A 25,216-nucleotide genomic window follows, 5' to 3' on the forward strand; every position below is an offset into this window, starting at 1 on the left:
AATCTTTGTGGGCCTCATCCACATGCACGCTTTTCTTTATGCAGGATTTACAAGATCTAAATAATCCTTTTTTATCAGACATCCTTCTTAAAGGTTTAAGGAATAAACTTATCTGAAAAAGATGAAGAACTGAGCAGAGCTCAGGGAGACTCACACAAGACTTGCGGTGAAAATTCGAGGGATTCAGCCTCTCTTGGGTGCTGGCTGATGACTGGTTGTGTTTTGAGTTTGGTCCTTTTTAGGTCGAGGACCGAAGGCTGGCTTGCCAGCCGGAAGTCGGAGATTTAATGATGTTCAGTAGGGCAGTTTAACCCGCCTCTCTGCTCTGTCTCTCCTCCATTGGCTGGCTTCCTAAACGGAGGCCAGCCATTGGAGGAGAGAGGTGTCCCTCGAAAGAAGCTCCGTCTCTTTCGGATTCGGGGGCGTGTTCGTGCTGTTCTTTCCACTTTTTAGCCACGCCCCTTTTTAGAACGCCGAACACACCCCCGAATCCGAAAATTTTCGGATGTTTGCGGCCGCCATTTTCAGCCTCTCGCCACACATGCTGCCCGTTCCTGTCTAGAGCGCGTCTACCCCTTCAGGCCCCTACATCCGTAGTCTCCATTTTCAGCCTCTCGCCACACATGCTGCCCGTTCCTGTCTGGCGCGCGTCTACCCCTTCAGGCCCCTACATCCGTAGTCTCCATTTTCAGCCTCTCGCCACACATGCTGCCTGTTCCTGTCTGGCGCGCGTCTACCCCTTCAGGCCCCTACATCCGTAGTCTGCCTTGAATGACTTTGCCTAGTGTCCTACTGCACGGAGGGACCCGCCGGCCTCCGGATCATGACTGCTCGTTCCCTGTCCACCCAGGTGTATGCCTGTGCTTGTTAATAAGATAGTGCCCCTGACATAAGTGGACTGCTGGGCAGTATGGATTCCTGTTCCAACATGGCTGCGCGCCGTCTCTGGTGCATGGGGCTGCTCGCGCGTCACTGACAGAGGTGCCAGGCAGCAGCAACATGGGCCAGGCTTGGGAGGACAGCGCGGAGGTGGACGAGCCGCGGCTGAGATCATTCCAAGGGCGGCGGCCAGAAGGAAGAGCTCTGGCGACGGGTAGGCTCCTGGGTCCTCCTGGCAGCGCAGGGAGTCCGGAGGGGCAGAGCTGGTGCTGCCGGAGAGTGTGACACACGAGGTCGCCGTCAGGTTGGAGCTCTTACTGTCTCTAGACTTCTAGGAGGGGGTGTCTCTGGAAGATTTTTCTGGGCGAGGGAGGGGGCAGGGGGTGTGAGTGTAATTTTTGCCTCTGTTTCTCTGCACTGATCACAGAGGAGCTCGTGTTCAGAAGTACAAGGTTTGGGAGACAGCTGCCAGCCAATGGGAAGGCATGGCCTAAGGTAAGAGATGCATCTTACACTCAGAGCTAATGACAGGCCGCCCCTCCCCCGTGCAACACCCTCCCTCCCTGACAACTTTTCTTTTCTTCTCTTTATGACTGGGAGCAGCGAGGGAGAGGCAGCAGGCGTAGGGGCCCTCCCTGACAAGGGGACCCCAGGCCATGTCACCAGTGACCTCGGTTTTCATATTATATAGCTGTACCCTATTGCCCACACATTCATGGCGGGGACAACCCTGTTGATGGGACTATGGCGAACTGGGGGATTTGTCGACAGGTCGGGAAGGCAGGGTAGGATGGGTCAGGGTCAGTCCATCACCAGACAGCGCGTCACAGGATCTGCCTCACGTGACTCGGTTTCCCACAGGTCCAGCTGAGAGACAGCCAGCCATGTAAAATGTCTCAGCCTGAGATGTGACTGTCTCTCTCCGACCCGAGAGGGTTTGCAGAGGTGCAGCATGACATGTGACTGACTCCGTCACAACCCGCCAGCTTCTTAGCGGCACCAACATGCAGGCGCTGTACGACACGCAAGTGACATTTACGAACCCCAGCCTGCCTTTAGGGCCTTGCATCTAGATGACGTCAGTGGAAAAGGCCTGTTAGTAAAGCCTGACATGTGACTGGCTCTTGCCAGCTTTACGTGTCTGAGGTGCGTGCACCGGTACTGAACATAGCGCTACCGCCTCCCTGCGCCATCATTGGACGGGCATAGGCCTGCTCTTCTTCTGGGCGCTATTTGTCATGTAGCAACCTGCTAGTGATGTGACCGTAAGACATCAATTTAAAAGAGATAACTATGCAGGAGGAACACTCAGTGGGTTGGACACGTGCTGCACATGTGGAAGATCACGGAATTAAATCAGTCCCAGACTTTCCTTTTCACTAAAGTGGATAAAACAAGTTCAGTTGAGTTGGCATTTTGTAAATGGGGCGTTGGCTGAAGAGGAAGGGGTAATGTGGCGCCTAAATTATATACTAATAAAATTGGAAAAGGTGGAGAAAAGCGAGGACGACATGAGTGGTAAGATGTCTTCTTAGTTAACAATAGTGTTTTCACCAACGTGGTATGATAAAATCTGAATGCAGAACAAGCGCTAACAATAAACATATATCTCGACGGCGATACATGCTGTCATAAAGCTGTTTGGCACTAGTCATTGTAGTGACGGTCTAGTCTACGCACGTCACGTCGGCGACGTGACGTGTTGGCGGCCATCACAGGCTGCACGCGCAGAGCAGTGTGAGTGGCACGAATAGCGCGAACGGCGAGAGCAGAGCCGGTATGCAGCACAGGCTCGGCGCTCTTTAGGAAGATAATACAAATAAACGTGATTAACGTAACCTGGCTCCTGAGTCCTCATTGGTGGTAAGCAGCCTCACTACAATGGCGACGAGGATGGGATGAAGACCCCCCAGCAAGGCAGAACCACCAAACCAACCATAGGACAACAGGGAGAGCACCAGTGGCACCAGGACCACCACACAAAGGACAGAAGAGCAAGAATACCCTGGTGCACGACAACAGGTACCCTAAAGAGCGCGGCAGAGCCCAGGAACACCCGTGGGGGGCAGCACAGAGAAGCGAAAAAAGGGGGGACAGACCCCAGGGACAAGCAGGAAGGGCGCCAATCCACACTGCAGTCCGCAAGACCAGGGAACACGCGCTGGATAACTCACTGGGGACCGAGGGGGCTGACGCAGATAGTCCCCACGCCCAAACAAGTGAAGAAGAGCAGGACGACGCACCAGGGAGTCCCAGAAGCCAAGGGAGCGTGCAATCCAAGATCAAGAGAGAGAAAATGAGCGCGCAAACAGGATACGCGATGGCGCCGGTACAGTTTTTGCCTCGCCCCGGAGAACCCCTCATGAAATGGGAGGACTGGAGAGAATATATAGACAATTTCATAGGTGTCCTGGAAGACGAGAACGAAGAAGTGTTCAAACCCCAGAGAAAGAAGCGCATCTTGCTACTGAACCTTGGCCCGGAGGGTCTCCGGATTTACAAGAGCTTAGTTCCGAAACAGAGAACAGCCACAGACGACGATGTGTATGCACACGCACTCGACGACCTTAACGAACACTTCAGACCAGCAGTGTGTGTGTCGGTGGACAGGTTCAATTTCCAACAGAGGAAACAGCGACAAGGGGAAACGGTGGAGGAGTACGTGGCGGCACTGAAGCGGTTAGCGTCCACGTGCAAGTACGACAACTGGGAAGAGGAGTTCATCAAAGACCAGGTGGTGATGCACACCACGTGCACGACAGTACAGGACAAATTATGGGCCAGTGGAGACACCACACTGAAAGAAGTATTGGTCATCGTCAAAAGGGCCGAATTAGCGCGACGATGTGCTGAAGTAACGAGGAAAGAAACAGCGTCCAACACTATGGTGAATAAGGTAGACGATGAAGGACCTCGCAGAGAGTATCAGAACAGGAAGCCAATGGAGAAGGGGTCCAACAAGTGGCAAAGCAACGCAAGTACATCAGGGAAACAAGCAGGGAGCAACAAGAAGCCATGCTACAGGTGCGGCAGCTGGTCGCACGAGGCGCACGACAGGAAGTGCCCCGCATTTCGAGCTAAGGGCATGTACTGCGGGATAATCGGCCACTACGAGAAGGTCTGCCGGAAGAAGGCCTCCAAAGGCACTGTGCGATATGTGGGCCAAAGTAACGAAGATCAAGACGACGATACAGAGGAGGATGTGGTCACGGTGATCTACATTGAAGACCAGGTGCTGAGCACGGACGGCAAAGTCCTGGGCAGAGACGGAAGACGAACGATGAAACCAGTTTTAGAAATGACAATAGGAGGGGTCATGATCAGCGTGGTGGCAGACACAGGATCGCCCTTCACTATCATCCAGAGAGCAGTGTGGGAGGAGAAATTCGCACCGCATCTAGGCCCAGAGCTAGAAAACCTAGACATCCGCCCAGTCACGTACAACGGAGACCGTATACCAATGGCGGGGTTCAGACCTTTGACCTTCGAATTTCGAGGCCGGTCAGCATACTGCAAGCTTTACGTATCGGAGAAAGGCCCGTCGGTCTTAGGATGGCTAGATCAAGGCGACCTGGGCATCAAGCTGGATCCGTGAGGAAAAGAACAGATACTACTAACTGACCAGGAGGCGCTGCCCGGTCTTGACAAATGGAGGAGTGAATACCCCAAGGTGTTCGGAGGCACAGTAGGAAGGCTGGAAAAGTTCGCCCACAAAATCATCCTGAAGGAAGACGCTGTACCGGTGGCCCACAAAGCAAGAAACGTCCCGTTGGCTGTAAAGGAAGCAGTACGGGAGGAACTCCAAGACTTGGAAAGGAAGGGGATCATCGAGCCCATCACGTGCGCCGAGTGGCTGGCGCCCCTGGTAGTAGTTAAGAAACCCAATGGCAAGGTCCGGCTGTGCATTGACTTGCGGGAACTGAATAAGAACATTGTGGTGGAACGGTTCCCCTTGCCCAGAATAGAGGAGATGCTGGCTAGCACCAGGGGAATTAAGTGGTACTCCACCATAGACTTGACCTCCGCGTACCATCAAATAGCTCTGCACCCGGAAAGCCGGAAACTAACATCTTTCATCACCCCGTTTGGGTGCTATCAGTTCCGCCGGATGCCATTTGGTCTGGCCTCAGCAGCGGCGGTGTTTCAGAAGCTGATGCACCAATTGTTCAAGGATATCACCGACGTTCAATACTTCCAGGACGACATCCTGGTGATGGGAAGAGACATACATGACCATGACGTGAAGCTTGGAAAAGTATTGAAGATCCTAGAAAGAAAAGGACTCACGGCAGAATGGTCCAAGTGCCGGATAGGGATGAACTCGGTGACCTACCTAGGGCATGAGATAGGAGTGCATGGAGTAACTCCTAAAGCAGAAAACGTTAGGGCGATCTGTGAAGCACCATCCCCCACCAACAAGGAAGAGGTCAGGTCATTCCTGGGAATGGCAGAGTACTATGGAAAATTTGTGCAGCACTTTGCCTCAAAGACTCATCACATGAGACAGCTGACAAAAGAAAACACGGAATTCTGCTGGTCAGAGGATACACAAAGGGAATTCGAGGTCATCAAAAAGGAAGTGGCAGGAGCAATACCACTCCAAGGGTACGACCCTCAAGGCAAAACCGTACTGACCACTGACGCCAGCGATAAAGGATTAGGGGCTGTTCTCATGCAAGACCGAGGACAGGGAAAGCTGGAAACTATTAGCTTCGCCTCACGCACACTGAGCGAAACAGAAAAAAAGTACAGCGTGATAGAGAAAGAGATGCTGGCTGTGGTGTGGGCTACCATGAGATTCAGACAATTCCTGTGGGGCACACGGTTCCAGTTGCGGACTGACCACAAACCATCACTGAGAGTGCTAACGTCGAGCGGACACGCAGATGCTACGCCCCGAATATCAAAAATGACACTGAAACTACTTGAATTCAGGTATGATGTGGAACATATATCAGGCAGCAAAAACAAAGTCGCAGACTATTTGAGCAGAGCGGCGGCTATGGAACCAAGTGAGGAAGACAAGGCAGGGACAGAAGAGTGGGTAGCACTAATGGAGGATCACGAAAAGGTCATCAGCCTTCAAGAATGGAAACAGGCGTATGAGGAAGACCTGACATTAGAAGAGGTGAAGGTATACATCACCCAAGGATGGCCTGATAAGAGACACACCCGTGGGGAACTCAACCCCTACTTTGAAGTCAGGGAAGAACTGTCCATGGACAACCAAGGAATATTCATGTACAGAGGCGAGAAGGTTGTTCCTCCAACAAGCATCATCCCCAGGCTGCTGGACATGCTACACGAAGGACACCTGGGCATCGGGAAACTCAAGTTGAGGTCCAAGCAAGACTATTGGTGGCCAGGAATGGATATACGAGCAGAACGGCATGTAAGAGATTGTGCGAGGTGCCAAGGTGCTGACAAGACACTCAAACCATTACGCCCAGCACTGGGTACATTCGAAACACCAAAAAATCCGTGGGAAGAGCTGTCAGTCGACATCCTAGGCCCGATCCTAGACACACAGGGAGTCCAAAAGTATGTGTGTGTCCTAGTTGACAAATTTTCAAAGTGGCCTGAGGTGAAGATAGAGGAAACCATGGACACAGAAACAATAGTTAAATTTTTGGCAGACACCTTTGTGAGGGAGGGCATCCCGAAGTCCATCCTCAGCGACAATGGGCCCCAGTTCAGATCGGAAAAATGGAACGACTTCATGCAAAGAAATGGCATCCTGGCGAAGCACACATCCATATACCACCCGGCGGGGAATGGCCAAGTTGAACGCTTCAACTGGGTAGTGATGGGGTCAATCCAAGCAGCCATCTCGGATAACAAGGACTGGGAGAAGGACATTTGGCACATGTTGTGGGCATACAGGATCACTCCCACAGGCACTGGCTATAGCCCCTTTCAGGTATTGCGTGGCCGGGAACCATTCACCCAAGACAATCGGGTGTGGAAAGAAAAGACAATATTAAGCGAATGGTCCCCTGCAGTGGTGCGTGCCAACATAGAGAAAGCACAAGCGGTATACACAAAGCATTACAACGAGCGGAAGAATGTGCAAGACACAGAACTCAAAGAAGGAGAATGGGTGAGAGTAAAGTTGCCCATACTACAAAGGAAGGGAGAGAGCAAATACAGCGAGCCCATGCAGGTGAAGGAAATTAAGGGCAGAGCGGACAGATTGAGTGACGGAAACATATGGTCACAAGACCGCATGGCAAGATGCAATAAGATCCTTACGTGGGACTATGGAGGAGTAGACGCAGAGGAAGGAGAGAATGAGCTCGGTCAACAAGAACATCAGGAGGATGAACCTGCAAGGAGAGTAGAAAAACAGCGACAGGTGAAAGCGAGAAGCATCGAGCAAGAGCAGAGAACTGGTGAGAACTGTAGTGACATGAATGGACAAGGAGAGGCACGAGGAAGCAGAAGGAGTGACGAGGAAGAGAATCACACCACCCCAGTAAGACTGACCCGGAGCGGCAGGGTGGTGATAAAGCCCACAAGGTTCAGAGACTATGATCTGAGCGACGGACTGTAAGTTATAAATGTTTGTGTGGAAAAAAGGGAGATATGTAGTGACGGTCTAGTCTACGCACGTCACGTCGGCGACGTGACGTGTTGGCGGCCATCACAGGCTGCGCGCGCAGAGCAGTGTGAGTGGCGCGAATAGCGCGAACGGCGAGAGCAGAGCCGGTATGCAGCACAGGCTCGGCGCTCTTTAGGAAGATAATACAAATAAACGTGATTAACGTGACCTGGCTCCTGAGTCCTCATTGGTGGTAAGCAGCCTCACTACAGTCATGAAGTGAGTGCAGACAATATTGGCCCAGGAATTAGGAAAGAAAAGTAGAGGATATCGTGGAACCATTAGTTATACTAACGCTGGTCATACATATAGCACATACTACTAGCTGAATTGGCTCACGGCACTTTACAAATACAGCTGCGCTGGCCATGTTTTCGCCTGGGGAGAGCCCTACCATCGCTCATTATATCGATACGCGTTAACAGTGAAGGCAGAGGTTCTTCAGGGGGTGACACTGTTAAATGAGAGCGCGCGCCGCTCGCTGACCTTGCACGAGGAAGCAGCGCTTCCATGATATGGGATAATCCTATTGGTTTAAAGTGCAGTCGCCTTGTGCACGTCACTGTAGTGCCACAGGGGGCAGTGCTGCAATTATCATCAGCAGACGCATCCACCCACTCACCGTCGCCGTGGAGACAGAAGCCAGTTTCACTGTCTGGATTATTGGCGGGACTCAGATCATATGAGGAGCTTCTTGAGGCAAGATGTCATGCGTGTCCCGGGGTGTACCTTAGCGACACATGTGAGAGTCCATGCAAAGACCCAGGAATGGACAAACACGTCAGGCTCGAGACCCAGGAATAAACCACCGTTGTATTCGTGTTATATTGTGCTAGACATCCAGCCAGCACGGGACGCCAACGTCGCACCCCCTTGAACCCTGAAAGCAAGCAACACATACTAAAACACATAGATGAGAGGACAGTTTGTATAGGCAATGTGCAGCAATGCCACCTCATCACATAGGACGGAACTGCTGCAACCTTTTTGCAGTATTACTCAGGTGAAATCTTTCCAATGTATACTGTAGACTAGGAATGTGCCATATTCAGGGCCAGCTTTAGCGCTGGTGGGTCTGGTGCGATATTTTTTGAGTGCCCCCACAACCAATGACCGCCTTCTCGATTTCCTCACTACCACCGGGCAAAAGTGCCCCTCATATATCCAGTCAGAAGTTATTGCTAAACACAGTGCCCACTCGATGAGGACAGCGCCCCCCTACATAGGTCAACCCCCAGTGCTTCCGATGTTTGTGATCTTGCTATGCTTTTATAAGTGTCCTGAAGGCCCCTCGCCCTCAGATTCTGCGCACCATACACAAGAATATACTAGAAATTAGCATAAAAGTCAACTTGAAAATAATATTTAAAGGTAATTTTACCTATTGTACACGAGGTCCGCTCCACATTTTCCAAACAGTAAGGTGTAGCTGACCTTATAAATGACTCAACCTTATAACATTTTAAAGCAAAGGGAAGGTAAGTTTGCTTCACGCCATTAAATGGGGCACTTTTTCAACAAGTACAGCGGGCATTCTATGTTGAATGTTTTGATGCTTAGGCGATAAGGATGCCACAAGTGAGATGGCTTGGAACTGCAGCCTCATGCCACCGACCTCTCTCCCTCCCCTTTAGCTATGCTGATAGCTCGATTTCACACCTTATCTTTCTAGTAAACAATGTGAAAAATGCTGCTCTCTACCTGCAGCTCCTATCTTAAATGATTGGTGAGGCCCAAGCCCCACACACCCTTAGAACCTGGTGTCTATGACTACACCGCATTATAAGACAACACGGCATCCGGAATGACATGATCAAAAGCAAGATTATTGAATGGGGGATAGGACTCGGAGGGGGTTGGGTGCCTGGCAGGGCCAGGCTGGAGATCAAAAGCCGTTGTGAAAATGTTCAAACCAGCCCCAAACTGCAAGAGACTCTAATTAGAAAGCTGCCACGGGGTCTTTCATGGTTCCATCATGGCAGTTCACCCAGCTCGGTGAATGTATGACGTTGTTCTGCATTCTGTCCATCAACTGTTTTTAGGTCGAGGACCGAAGGCTGGCTTGCCAGCCGGAAGTCGGAGATTTAATGATGTTCAGTAGGGCAGTTTAACCCGCCTCTCTAATCTGTCTCTCCTCCATTGCCTGGCTTCCTAAACGGAGGCCAGCCATTGGAGGAGAGAGGCGTCCCTCGAAAGAAGCTCCGTCTCTTTCGGACTCGGGGGCGTGTTCGTGCTGTTCTTTCCACTTTTTAGCCACGTCCCTTTTTAGAACGCCGAACACGCCCCCGAATCCGAAAATTTTCGGATGTTTGCGGCCGCCATTTTCAGCCTCTCGCCACACATGCTGCCCGTTCCTGTCTGGCGTGCGCCTACCCCTTCAGGCCCCTACATCCGTAGTCTCCATTTTCAGCCTCTCGCCACACATGCTGCCCGTTCCTGTCTGGCGCGCGTCTACCCCTTCAGGCCCCTACATCCGTAGTCTCCATTTTCAGCCTCTCGCCCACACATGGTGCCCGTTCCTGTCTGGCGCGCGTCTACCCCTTCAGGCCCCTACATTTGTAGTCTCCAATTTCAGCCTCTCGCCACACATGCTGCCCGTTCCTGTCTGGCGCGCGTCTACCCCTTCAGGCCCCTACATCCGAAGTCTGCCTTTTCCTAGTGTCCTACTGCACGGAGGGACCCGCCGGCCTCCGGATCATGACTGCTCATTCCCTGTCCACCCAGGTGTGTGCCTGTGCTTGTTAATAAGATAGTGCCCCTGACATAAGTGGACTGCTGGGCAGTATGGATTCCTGTTCCAACATGGCTGCGCGCCGTCTCTGGTGCATGGGGCTGCTTGCGCGTCACTGACAGAGCTGCCAGGCAGCAGCAACATGTGCACGGACCAGGCTTGAGAGGACAGCGGGGAGGCGGACCGAGCCGCGGCTGAGATCACTCCAAGGGAGGCGGCCAGAAGGAAGAGTTCTGGTGACGGGCAGGCTCCCGGGTCCTCCTGGCAGCGCAGGGAGTCCGGAGGGGCAGAGCTGGTGCTGCCGGAGAGTGTGCCACACGAGGTCGCCGGCGGCTGGAGCTGCTGCTGTGACCGCGGGAGAAGGGCGCCGGGAGCGGGTAAGTCAGTGAGTGTGTGTGACTGTCTGTAGAGCAGGCCATGCCAAACTGAATGTCATCCTGGTATGACCTCAGCAGGGATGCGCGTTTCTCTGACAAGAGAGCCGGAGCGGGGCCAGGCTCCAGAGGTAATCCTACTGGCAGCACCCGCTATCGGTTACTTTGACTCAGCAGCCTGCACCAGCGCAGCCCGACTACTGGGGGGCGCTCTGGCGGCTGCCTATCTGTAGAGTCAGCATCACCAGAAGCACTTTCTACAAAGTCACCGTCCTATGAGGACACGTGGCTTTCGTGGACGGAGTTGTGTGGCACCAACCCTCGCATTGGCAGCCTAACCCCATACATTCTAAACACATTCTTCCCTGTTGGAGACCTGGCACCAGCGCACTCCTGTTCTGACAGTACCAGTCCCGGGCTTGTGTCAACCTCGTGGCCATGCCCGTCTCCTGTGTTTGTGCTTAACGCGCTCCCGCCAGCCAGCGCATCCTCTGCCCCTGCCAGCTACTCTAGTATCCACGAAAGCGCATCCCATGGTGCTCGCGGCGGCTTCGCCTCTGCCTCACTCTCCCATGCCTGTGCCAACCCTCGCCTACTCCTTCTGTTCCCCTGCCCGCCCTCCCGGTTCTTGCCCAAACTTTCCTGTAGTCGTACCAGTCCCTCCTGTCTTTATGACTGTGGCAATATCGGTGCCACACCCCCACCCACCTTTCCTCTTCCAGTGTCGGTTGTGCTCCTAACGCCTCGCGGCCACCATCCTCTGGCACGTTTGCTGGCACTCCTCCCGGGCGCTTGCCATCCCTTATAATCAAAATGCCAACCTTCGGCAGCTCCCTCCCGTCACCCTGCAATATCCCCAACGTGAACTCGTGTCATCCCCTCGCGCGCCTGTCACCCTCTCCTTTGGTTGGACCCTCCGCCTCTTCAAGAGGTCTCTAGTCCATCCTGTGTCACTTCAGGTCGGTGGCGCTTGTGTTGGCACCTCTTGTGCCCACAGAGTCCAGTGTTTGTGCCAGCCCCTCCTATGTTGCTGCTAGTTTCTGCAACCTTTCCTTCTGTGGGTGTGCCAGTTTGTGGAACCCTTCTCCTACCTGTGCCTCTGACAGGCAGCCGTGTGCCCACCGTCAGCCCTTCCTGTGCGCCATACTGTTCTATGTGGAAATAAAGTGCATTCAATATATATACAAAACATAGTAAAATATATCTAACCAATTCCTAACTTGTGACTGTAGAAACTATGGTAATAAAACATAATGCAAAGTTCTACAAATAACGCAATACAAGTAAAATATAATATCGAGAATACGTATAGAAAGATACCTAATTGGGGGGGGAGGGAGGCTAGGGCGTCTGACATAAGCCAATCTTGCGCGTGTGTGTGGCTGTGTGTGTGTGTTGGGTTCTGTCGCTCTGTGTGTAGCTTTTTTGGTAGGTGGCTCTGTGTGTGTGGCTCTGTCTGTCTGTGTGAGTCTAGCTTTTTTGGTAGTTGGCTCTGTGTGTGGGTGGCTCTGTGTGTGGTGGCTCTGTATGTGTGTGTGGGTGGCTTTGTATGTGTGGCTCTGTGTGGGTGCAAATGCAATAGGTCTCGCATTTGCAAGCGATTAAGCTATCGGCATTGTAAATGACAATGCCATTTATTTATGTTTTAAAAACAAAAACATAAATAAAAATAATGTCATGAGAAATGCCAATACTTTACTACTCACTCTTTCACACTTTAATACTCACTCTTTCACTTTTTACTACTCGCTCTCTAATACTCTCTTTACTAATCACACTCTCCTACTCATTATCAACTACTCACTCTACTACTCTACTACTTACTCTGTGTGTGGGTGCAAATGCAATAGGTCTCGCATATGCAAACGATTAAGCTATTGGCATTATAAATGACAATGCCATTTATTTATGATTTAAAAACAAAAAAAATTGTTATGAGCAATGCCAATAGCTCTACCTTTAATAATATAAATGACAAGGCCATTTTTTTATGATTTAAAAACTAAAAAAAAATCATGAGCAATGCCAATAGCTCTACCTTTAATAATATAAATGACAATGCCATTTTTTATGATTTAAAAACAAAAAAAAAAAGAGCAATGCCAATAGCTCTACCTTTAATAATGCCGAGACCATTGCATTGTAAATGCTTGTTATAAAAGGAGGCTAATAAGCTATTGAATTTACTACTTTGTTATATGTACCGTGGGACTCCCACTTCGACGATGAGGAATAATTCAGGCATGTGAATCTATGAAAGATACCCCAATACTCGATATCCCTGCATTAGTTAATGCATTAATGACCACCAGGAATCCCTTGATGAATCCAAGCATGGGTATAATCAGGAATGTTGGCCATAAATATAATAAACCACATTTTACGACATCACACCATAGCAGACCATCATACCACAGCACCAGGAAGACTGGCACGACATGCCACATTATAGGTTTTACGTATGATCATTTGTATAGCATGAAATACAAATGAATGTCACACTTGGGGCAGAAGAGAGAGAGTTGTGATATTCAAAGATATCGAACATTGGGGGATGAAGTATGTTTTGGGTCATTTCTATTTTCTGGTATTAGATGATCCCAAGGTCACACAGTATATCATCAAAAACAAATAAGCCTGTGGATAATCATATGCTCACACTCTTCATCCAGTACTCAGTTACAAACAGTGCTTTATACCCACTTACCTGACACACAGTCACATGCAATTCCACACAAAGAATCACATGCTGGTGTCTCTGATTGGTGCATGCAGAGGTATGTTACTTGTACATGTATCATCATACTCACAGATAGATGTGTTGTCCAAGTTATTCGAAAGTGTGAGAGGCTCAAAGATAATTCCAAGTAGGTCAAACAGAGTTGGCCAGGGCTCTCAAACAGGGGATAGCAACAGAGTGCACATACAGTATGGTTCCAGCATCTCCAACAGCATATGCGTTTTGTTTTATTCCATGTTCAATAAGTTATATACCTGTGGCCTCTCCTTCATCCTGGCTCTGTTCCTGTTTTGCATAAGTGTTTAGAAACTCTGCAAATGCCCCCTTGTTGGCCAATAAAGTTTTGAAGGATCCAGTTTCAGTGACTGCTCCATTCACCAGCACCACAATTTCATCCGTATGCCGTAGAAAATTCACGCCGTGGGTTACTAAAATTCTGGTCTGCAATGGAGAATAAATAATAAATATGGCTATGTAATGTTAGGCCAATGTTGCTGAATGAGCACTACAATGACAATCAGCGGCTTCAGGGTACTAAGCATTTTAATACAACACTGACTAAAAATAAGAATGATGCATATTTATTTGTACCTTTCCTATAGGGCAACTGATATCACCTTTGGGAAATTATAGCCTGAACGGTTCTGCAAATTTTGGGAAGTTATAATGCAGCTACCTATGGATACTCAGTATAACAGACTTTATTGCTCACATTTACTATGTTTCAATCAATGAACTGATAAGTGAAAAACTGCACTGCTGCATTTTGTAAAAGAGCGAAAAGTCAGATTTCTAAATTCGCTTGCTGATGACGTCATCAACAGTGCTTGTGCTAAAAATGCCTATTTTGTGGGATGTTCAGCCTTGCACTACGACCTAAAGGTGTTGTCACTTTTAACTAATAAAAGGGTTGATCGAATAGATCTGGGTTATGTGAGTCCAAAGGACATGGGGCCTAGGCAAATAAAGGAAAATCCACGCTGGACAACATTCAAGGTCTAACCCATGAAGGTTTATTTAACATTAAGATTCATTACAGAAAAGAAAAAGTTAATTGTTTCGACAAATTAAATAAGTATCAATAATGATCATAATTCAAGTGACCCGTCTAAGTCCAGAGTGAATAAGAGGACTGACATGAAGTCTGTCTCTGAAGAATAAGGTTTACGCTCTGAAAATAGTCTAAGTTCAGAATATAATAAGTGGAGTAGGGACTGCTCAATTCAAAAGGCAAGGAATGTCTGGCATACACAGTGTATAGTGTCACAGGAGCAGTAGCATTTGCCCTTTGCATGGTGTAAAGTAGCACCCTAGGATCTGCTTCTGTTACATTGACAGGAACCAATCAACATTTTAGAAATGATGCCATGTAAAACAGACTCACTCTAGAAACCCTCTCAAACGTAATAGTCTATGAGTACCTCTCACCTACATACAAATGGAAATGACATTGCATTACTAAACAATAAACTACAGAACATTGAATGCAGCACAGTATGAACCAGCAAGGGGCACCAACTAACCTTGAACATTTGAAACATTATACACAGGTTTTCTCCAAAGCACATTATTTGTTACAATGCCCCAAAAGAGTACCAAGCAAATAAGCATTTTTTCGGCTATTGTACTTAAAGAGGAAAACACAGAACAAGACAGAGAAATCATGCACACTGTGCAATGTTTAAAATCTCACGTTTCTTAGCTGTCGGTGAGGCCAATTAAATTACTTTTAACCTACTTATGCTAACCTACACATGTAATGAACTTTATTCTTTATTAATAAATCTGCTCTCACATAGGCAAACCAGCAGTGTCTAGAATAGGATTTGTACTCAAGGAATAGTGTTAGAACCCTTTCAGAGGGCAACAGGGCAGGTAGGGGTTACTGGGCCCAAATGTGGGGGTTGTGGCTTTTACTCCTGCTGACCCGGAGCACAAACTACTATGGGCCTAAACAACTGGGTCAAGTACTACCAGTTCAGCACTTGACTCTTAGTGGTAACATGGGCCTAGCAGTCCATGGCTTCTCATGTGGAACTAAGGTGCAAGACATAAACAGGCACCAGACTCCACGTATGAAGAGAATGCCCAATAAACTGATAGTCCTGTCAAATACTCACTTTTGTGATAAAGTACATACACTTCACACTAAGGGCCTGATTACATTTCGGTGGACAGGTTAATCTGTCCAAAATGTGATGGATATGTTTTACACAAACAGGTAGTGAGGTATAATCAGCGCATGACCCAAGCAGTGACTATTTAAGATAAATATATTCATAAATTGCATCAAGGGGAACCAAAGACAGCGACCACGCAACGCTGTAAAAAAAAACAATAAAAATAATTGTTATTATAACATTGAACCAAAAGAGGAACCTCGAGCAAGGAAAAAGTATTCACAAATGTATTTAAAGAGATTTATGCTCAAATTAAGTGTCCATATATGAGCATTTGTAGTCATCAGTCTTTTGTCCTTTATTTTCTTATTCACAGATGATCAAGAAGACTTGTTGATGCACATGTAGAATCTTGATAATACAAACAACAGCCAACAGCCAACACATGTTTTGTCAAAGGGTATAACCCAAAGACTTCCTCAGGGCTGTAACAATAGATATAGGCCTAATTATAATCTTCCAATAAACATACCAAGCCTAAAATATCAGTACCACCCCCAAAGATAAAGATGAGATGAAAAAAGAAGGATAAAAACACCCAACAAGTGCAACCCAACTGTGCACATAATTATCAAAAGTCTTTGAAGGGGGATTCTCATAGCTCATATCTACTTTACAGCGATATTTGACCTAACACCAAAACATTGTTTAATCCCACACCTTCATGCTGTGACTTCCAATGTAATAGGAGCACTAGGCTCTTGGTTTCAAAAAGTAAATAAAACTCACCCTGGACTAGTCTTTTCCATATATAACTAACACAAGGAATTATTTTCCATATCAGTACGTCCTTCATGCTGTATCCAGAGTGAACACAATAAATATCCTAGTTACAATTATACCTCATATTAAAACAATAATTCAATAATTATAAGATACTTCAGTCTCTTACCAAATCAGGTTTCAGTGTTCAAATTCAAACATAAACCACCAATATTCCAATCTCAGCATGGATAGGAAGTCAAAATATACTTCGTCTTAAATCACATTTCCTGTCCGGCACATATCTAAAAGACGAAAGTATATACATCCATCATTGTCCTATCTGCTAGAGACTATACATGGACACATATTAACCAGAAACTCCATTAAAGCCAATGTTACGCCTTATCACAATTGTACCAAAATAACCCCGTAAAGAGTTACACGCATAAAAACAATCTATTATTAAATGTAAGCATTCAGCCATCTACCAAATATCAGCGCTAATACGGCACCCCCCAAAAGGGTTATGCCGTTAGCAATATCAGCACATCATAGACTCCATACAACAACATTAAAACATTTCAGTCATTGCTGGCTTCCAGTACTCACCGCTACTCGCATGTTATCTGTCGTGGTCCAAAGTGTTGCGTGAACGCCATATTGCCAAAGTGTTTTATTCAACTAGAAGTACTGAGAAAAATTAAAACGGACTATCCGACATAACCTGTGCCTAACGCGGGCGCCATATTGTTCTAATTGTTTGTATTATTAAAGTACTATTCGAAACGAATCCCAGAAAAGTTAAAAACAGCGCCATGGCAATATTACCTAGATATTCAATTCTACGTTCATGATTCACAGGCTAAACGCTATTTAGATTACAAGGTAAAGGAAATGAGGCTACTATTATGCCTCATTCCTGGTCATATTTAAATGCCATCTCATTATAAAACCTATATTGCCACTTATATATAATCAAATATATCAAGGTAACTCCACACCATTATTCTGATGTTATCTATACAAACACAAATAAAAATAAGAAATAACGTATGGTACAGAAATATTAGAAAAGAGAAAGAAGTCGAGGAGGTCAAAGACAAAACCAAAGAAGAGAAGAAATCAAAGGAAGAGGTTTTATTGCCAAGAGCGAAAGATACAATACCAAAAGTGTAAGAGTGAGGACATTTTTTTTTATATATTCCTGAGTCACCTACAATATACTAGCAGCCTGCACACTGTAACACCACATGTTTTCAACATTACATTCCCACATTGACCCCTATATGTTTTTTCTTTCAAGTCTGTTTTTATTTTCAAGGGAGGAGGGAAGTCGCATAAGACAGGACCAGGAATACACAGCATTAGGCCTACAACCCCTTCTGGGGCCGGCCGCGTGGTCAGAGATCACATGTCTAGTGCTATAACTCTGTAGTAAAGACAATGCGTTACACAGCGATATGCCTACAACCCTCGAGGGGCCGGCCAAGTTCAATATTGTTCATGTTAGCACATTCTGGTCCTTTATGGAGGGAAAGTCTCAGCTTCCACTCTGGCGACAGGCGGGGAGCCCGATCAAACTCAACAGACGGCCCAACAGGGGCCTAGAGCCCGCATAGCAACGGAGAACATACAGAAAAGAGGATAGATAATAGAAATAGAACAACAGAAAGGAGGAAAGATAGAGCTAGAAGAGTGAGAGTAGGGAGAGTGTGCGTTGGGGCCGAGAGAGTAGGGCAGAGAGACCCCTCTCGTGTGCCATGTTATAATTGCGGTACAAAAGGGGGTGGTGATGGACGGAGCATCTGAACCAATCAAACACTCACACCCAGTCAAAAGATCTGGGTTTAATCCATCACCGTTCTTTAGCCCACTCTGCCACCCCAGTTCAGACATGGCTATATATAAATCAGTCTGACCCTGTGCCTCATGGGAACAGTCCAGCCCGAACTGCCAAGCCATGCCTTCCCTGGACCGGAAACAAGCTTCCGAGGACCGGTTTCTGGCATTCCAGCCATCTTCAGCCCGGCTTGCTTGAATCCAGTGGCAAAGTGAGCAAGGGACTCACGTCTGAGCATACCCTGCCACACTTAAGGCGGCCAAAAGCGGTACAAAAGGGGGTGGTGATGGACGGAGCATCTGAACCAATCAAACACTCACACCCAGTCAAAAGATCTGGGTTTAATCCATCACCGTTCTTTAGCCCACTCTGCCACCCCAGTTCAGACATGGCTATATGCAAATCAGTCTGACCCTGTGCCTCATGGGAACAGTCCAGCTCGAACTGCCAAGCCATGCCTTCTCTGGACCTGAAACAAGCTTCCGAGGACCGGTTTCTGGCATTACAGCCGTCTTCAGCCCGGCTTGCTTGAATCCAGTGGCAAAGTAAGCAAGGGACTCATGTCTGAGCATACCCTGCCACACTTATGGCGGCCAAAAGCGGTACAAAAGGGGGTGGTGATGGACGAAGCATCTAAACCAATCAAACACTCACACCCAGTCAAAAGATCTGGGTTTAATCCATCACCGTTCTTTAGCCCACTCTGCCACCCCAGTTCAGACATGGCTATATGCAAATCAGTCTGACCCTGTGCCTCATGGGAACAGTCCAGCCCGAACTGCCAAGCCATGCCTTCCCTGGACCGGAAACAAGCTTCCGAGGACCGGTTTCTGGCATTACAGCCGTCTTCAGCCCGGCGTGCTTGAATCCAGTGGCGAAGTGAGCAAGGGACTCACGTCTGAGCATACCCTGCCACACTTATGGCGGCCAAAAGCGGTACAAAAGGGGGTGGTGATGGACGGAGCATCTGAACCAATCAAACAGTGTTTCAGCTGGGCATATTGCAGCCCTGCAGTCGCGGTATTCGAAATTCTTCCCTGCACTGAGCAAAGGATTTAATCACACCCCCCTCGAACAAGTCCGTTATAACCCGGCAGTCCCCTTGCGACCATTTGGCAAAGGCCCGTGTACGATAAGCCGGTGGGAAAGATGGATTCCCTTAAATCGGGGTATGCGGTGAAGGGAAGGTCGTGAGGCCTCGGCGCGTGGCAACCTTATCCCAGATGTCCAGGACCGTCTTTGTGGGGACTGCAATATAGGCGCTTTTGGAGCGCGCTGCCCAGTGGTGCCATACAAGGTCCCATATGGTTCTCCCCGTCACAGCAAGATCCATGTGTAACCATCCCTTTTCACTCTCTGTAACCCCCCACTCCACGACATAACGGAGATGTGCTGTCCAGTAATAATCCACGAGGTTGGGACACGCCAGCCCCCCCTATCCCTTGGTGCCATCAGGATCTTTTGAGAGAACCGGGGTTTCTTGCCGTCCCATATGAAGTTTGCGATGTCACGCTGGAGGCTGAGAATACAGTGCAGTGGAATGAGGGTGGGGAGGCATTGAAAAAGGTACAGAATTTTTGGAAGGATCGACATTTTGATAGCATAAAGTCTGCCCAGCCACGATAGTAGCAGCGGCCTCCACCGCCTCAAGTCCTCAAGCACTGATCTGCGGCATTCTCGCCAGTTAGCTTGCGTCCACGTGTCGAGGGATGGAGTCACCTGGAGACCAAGGTAGCGGATGGAGCGAATAGTCCATTGGTAGGGAACCAAGCCCTCCAGGATGGGGATCTCGTCGTGTGGGATAGTTAAGTTGAGCACCCAAGATTTACTGTGATTAATTTTGAGGCCGGAGGCGCGCTCAAAAAGGCATAGGGCAGCGTGGAGAGCCGGAAGGGATTCCCGGGGGCGCGTCAAGGAAAGGATGAGGTCGTCCACAAACAACGCCACCTTGTTTTCACGTCCCCCCATTTGGATACCGTGGATGTCAGGCGCCCGAATGATCTTCTCCGCTAGGGGTTCCACCACAAGGGCGAACAGCAGGGGCGAAAGGGGGCACCCCTGTCTGGTCCCCCTGTCATGTTCTGCCCCAACCCGATTCTACTTAAGACCGCCCACAGGAAGGTCCAATCCACGCGATCAAAAGCCTTCTCTGCGTCCAATGAGAGAAGGCAAGCAGGGATCTCCCAGTGACGCGCCTTTCCCACTAAGTGTGCCAATTTGCGTACGTTGTCAGCCCCTTGCCGGTTGCGGATGAAGCCGACCTGATCTGGATCCACCAGATTCGGCTTGTAGGGGTCTAGGTGTTTCGCCAGGAGCTTAGTATAAATTTTGAGGTCAGTGTTTAACAAAGCAATGGGGCGGTATGACGCGCACTGTGTGGGGTCTTTTTCTGGCTTCAAGATTAAGGCTATCTCCGCCATACCCATATCCCTAGTTGGCCCCTCAGTGTCCGAGAAGGAATTATAAAGCCTCAAGAGGTAGGGCCCGAGTTGGGACTGAAACATGCGATAGAAAGATAAGGGTAGACCGTCAGGTCCCGGGGTCTGCCCGAGGGGAAGATCCCTCAGGGCTATTAAGACTTCGTCGTGAGTGATAGGTCCATCCAGGGTCTCGGCATAGTGTGGGTGAAGGATCGTCCCCGCGTAGTTATTGAGAACATCCGCCACCGCCTCCGGGGTCAGAGGTTCCCTCTGATAGAGCGCCATGTAGTAGGACTGGAATGCCTCACGCTTGTCCCTCTCCAGGGTGGCCGTTGTCCCCTCAGGGAGTTGGACCGACGTTATAGGAGCTTTGGCCACACGCGCCCGCAATCGTCCCGCCAGCAACTTACACACCCTGTCTCCCCCTTATAGTACTTCTGCTTAAGGGCCAGGAGCGACGTCTCCACTTTGTTAGCACGTAGCAGCCTCAGCTGCCCTCTGAGGTTGGCAAGACGTCTCCGAGACGCTAATGAGGAACCGCCCTGGTCCCTTTGCTCCTCCCGTTTTATGTCCTTTGCTAGGCTATCCTCCAAGACCCGGGCCTCACGCGCCCTGGCAATCGATAGGGTGGTTATATGGCCTCTCATGGTTGCCTTAAAGGCATCCCATACCACAGGGAAGGGCGTCTCTGGGAGGTCATTAGTAATGAAGTAAGAGTCAATGGCAGCTCTAATGCTGTCTACAGCATCTGGATCGCGAAGAATACTCGGTGGCAAGCGCCACGTCAACTCTCGGGCAGGGGGAGCGGCCAGGTCCTGAAGGAGCAACTCGACATGCGCATGATCTGAGAGCGAAATATCGGACATGGAGGCTCCCAACATATCGCGCAACAGGGCGTGAGAGACAAAGAGGAAGTCAATCCGGGAGTACGAGCGGTGTGCATGGGACTAGAACGAGTAGTCTCGTAAGCCCGGGGAGTGCGAACGCCATGCATCAAACAGTCCCAGCTCCGTTATTTGGGCACGCAAAGCAGAAGACATGGCCCCGGCACCACTGAACATAGCGTCACTGCGATCCACTGCCGGGTCCCAGACAAGATTAAAATCCCCCCCTAAGATCAGAAAGGGGTCCCCCCGCGGAACGTGGTCCCGCAAGTATGATTGGAGATACCAATCCTCAATCTGGTTGGGTGCATACACATTGCACAGAGTAAAGGTAAGCCGGCCAATCACCACACTCACCCTAAGAAAGCGTCCATTACCACTTCTGAAGGTCCCAGTCCCCCCCCTCCTAATTCGAGCCCTGCACAGTATGGCCACACCTGCTGTCTTAAGAGTCCGCAGTCGCCCAGAATTGGAGGGGATATCGGGCATGAGCCATGCGATTGGTGTCAGGCCGCAAAAGATGTGTTTCCTGTAAAAATATGATGTCGGGATTTTGCTGCAGGAGATACCGCCAGGTCTGGCGCCGCATGTTAGGGGAGTTTAAGCCCTTGACATTTAGCGTTAATACCTTCAAGGGCTTGGGTATGTTAGCTGTCATACTGTGGACCAATCAGAACCTATCCTCACTTCCACCTCCCCGTCCCTGCGCATCACGGCCTCATGGGGTGTGCCCCCCTGCCCACTCCACTCCAAGTGTCGATGACTCATCCTCCCTAACCCAACGCACACGAAAGAGAAGAAAGAGCAGAAGAGCAGGAACAACGGAAAGCAAGGAGTGCAGGAGCGGAAGAGTGAGAAGAAATGGAGAAACGAAAAGGGAAGAAAGGCCAAACCAAGACAAAAGTAGAGGAGAAGAACAAAGGTACAAAAAGCGGCCAAACCAGCCACAATACATAGTAAAACCATATCGGTCAACAGGGCCTTACTTCGCTGGCCCACATACAGGGCATTCTACACCCAAGGGTTTGGATACCCTCAGGGATGTCACTCCCCTAGGGACAGTTCGGGGCGGGTCCGCAGTGGTCCCACAATCCCATCGTCCAGGAACTCCCACCACCCCCATCCCCCCATTCAGGAGCCCGGCGATACAGGAGCACAGGCCGGGGAACACCCCTCCCAGGGGGCAAGGAGAACCAGTTAGGGATGCAGGCAACCTGTTATTCAGCCAGGGATTATCGCTCAGATCATGACGTTGAGGGACGCGAGATGGGCTCCTCCCGATCCCCTCCAAGGATTTAATGTGGGCTATAATATCCTGCTTAGTCAGGGAGGGTGACCTCTCGCCCAGCGGGGGGGTGCGGCGATGACGCTGAACGGTGGTCCAGGTTGGCTTGGAGGGCACTCGCTCCTGTCTGTGTGGGTGCATGGGACTTGCCGGCGGCGATGTTGGTATCTGAAGGAGCCGCGCCGCCTCCGTGTAGGTCCGGATCACTCTTCGCCTGCCCTCCCACTGGAAGATGAGGGCAAATGGGTGGCCCCACTGATATGGAATGCCCAGGGTGCGGAGCTTCTCTGTCACTGGTTTGAAGGCTCGACGCCGCTTCAGGGTGTTGGGGGCCAGGTCCTGGAAGATCTTTATCTTGTGCCCCTGATATCGGAGGTCTGTTTTGTCACGAGCCGCACTCCAGATGGCCTCCTTCTCCGTAAAGAAATGGACACACGTCAGGATTTCGGGAAGGAGGCCCGGTCGCCCCGGGGGTCCAGAGACTCGATGCGTCCTATCTAAAGTCGGAGGAGAGGCATAATCGTCGCCCCATACCTCATGCAGGAGCTGCGCCACGTACGTGAGAATGTCCTTCCTCTCTTCTCCGATGGGAACACCCCGGATGCGCAGGTTGTTCCGGCGGCTTCTGTTCTCCAGGTCCTCCTGCTTAACTTGCAGCTCTATGTTCTGCTCCTCCAGTACCGCCAGGCGCCGCCACAGTTGCTCCTGGTCCTCCGTACGGGCGTCCATCATTTTTTCCAGCCCATCCACTCGGTCCCCCAAGTCTGTGACCTCCCTCCGTATCTCCATCACACAGGTGTGCACCTCGGTTCTGAGGGAGCCGATTTCCACCTTGAGCTCCGTCATAAAAGATGCCATGAACGCCTGGGTGACCGGCAGTGAGTCCCCCGCCGCCTGAGAGGAGTCTCCAGGGGCCGCCAACGTCCCCGCCTTACCCCACATTGCAACAACCGGATTGTCCCTGGGGGTCGCAGCCTGGTCTCCCTTACCCCCCGTGGAGAGCGTCATCGCCAGTCCTGTAGCGGGACGGGTGGTGAATGCCGGGACAGCTCACCCAGCAGCGAGGGGGGCTCCACACCACGCCACCAGCCGTCAGGCGTGATCCAAGAACGCAGTCCCAGAGTAGTACACAGTAAAGGAGAAGCCCCCTGGGGTGTCCCACAGACAACACCCACAACCCCCGTCACACACACTCCCAAGGATCAAGAGGCCCAACAAACAGAAGCAGTACAACCAGCACCGCAGGTAAGCCAGCCACCCCTCCCCCAATCGATCTCTGCTGCAGGCTGTCAGGCACAATACCCCCAACCAAGGGACCCCCACAACTCAGTGCAGTCACCCCCTGTTGCGTTAAGGAACAATATTGTTTCCAGCTAGGCACACAAAGCCAGATGGTAAGCACTGAGGCACTTCAGGAGGGGGGCGCACTAGGAAGGAAACATAGGCATTCGCCCCACCACGCTCCCCACCAACCGCAGAGCCCCCTACCGCATGCGAGGGCCAAGAGTCAAGTCTCTCTGTCTCCCCCAGCCAGGTTTGGATATCAGAGGGGCTGGCTAGTACTGTCAGGCCTCCCTCTAGGACAGTCCCAAAATGGCAGCCAAGGGCTCCACCACACACAGTCCGGTTGCGCCTGCCCGTTGCCAATGTCCAGCACCCCCCTTGGCTGCACCACCCAGGAAGGCGAGATACCCCAGGCCAGCAGCCCAGTGCAAAACAGGGACGTAGAAGGGAGCAAGACGCCCCGGGAACTAGATCTCCAGAACCCCCAAGGGCAAAGGGCAAAATGGCGGGAGAGCACCACTACCTCTGCACTCCTGCAAAGTTTAGACCCAGGGGCCCACGGGGTAGAGGCCTACGCGGTGCAAGTTACCTCAATTCCAGGGCCCCCTTTAGCACACTCTCCGGATGGGCGCAGGACAGTCTCCTCTGCGGCAGCGTCAACGGCCCATCAGCAAATTACTGGAGCCCCCGGTTCCCCAGGGCAAGGGCTCCGCTGCCACCAGACCGCACCTCTCTGATACCTCCGTAGGGGACCGATAGGGAACACCGTCTCTGTTCCCCCAGTCCGCCGTCTCCCCGCTGAGGGGTCCGGGGTCGCCGCTCGCACCAGAAGAGCCACAGAGGCCGGTGGCAGGCCCCGGTCCACAGTGTCGCCGCGGCCCGGCCTCCACACCACTAGGGCCGCAGTCCAGGCTCAAGGCACCAGGAGCCTTCCCACAGGCCACACGTGTCCCCAGCAGCAATCCTGCCGGTGTCAAACCTCTCCCAGACAAAACCACTGGGCACCTCCGAGCACCTCAAAATGGCGGCACTACCTCACCGCCCCGGGGCAATCATGCCAGGCAGTCTCCGTCGGGGCCCCCCTTCAGTCTCTCGGATCACCACACACCAGAGGGCAGAGGCTCCAGTCCAGCCACAGCACACAGGGATGTAGGAGTTTCCAAGGGCCCGCGGCGCCCCAACACCCAGCACAGGGGGTCAAAACGGCAGAGGGAGTGCGCGACCAGGACCAGTGTTTGCCCTAGGAAGCCGCCTTCACTAAAAAGCACCGCAGCGCCGCAGGGCCAGGCCGGA

The 25,216-nt window shown here is 50.5% G+C and overlaps 1 protein-coding gene across 1 annotated transcript in view; it reads right to left on the reverse strand.

Moving 5' to 3' along the window:
- Positions 1–25,216, reverse strand: part of ABCC2 (ATP binding cassette subfamily C member 2) — a 678,688-nt gene that overhangs the window by 140,700 nt on the left and 512,772 nt on the right. Inside the window, exon 18 of the mRNA XM_078643538.1 lies at positions 13,580–13,766. Within this exon, the coding sequence (XP_078499664.1) occupies positions 13,580–13,766 (187 nt within the window). The remainder of the gene's footprint in view (positions 1–13,579; positions 13,767–25,216) is intronic.

This window comes from Lissotriton helveticus, chromosome 5_1 (genome assembly GCF_964261635.1).
Source record: "Lissotriton helveticus chromosome 5_1, aLisHel1.1, whole genome shotgun sequence".
In the NCBI taxonomy this organism is placed as follows: Eukaryota; Metazoa; Chordata; class Amphibia; order Caudata; family Salamandridae; genus Lissotriton; species Lissotriton helveticus.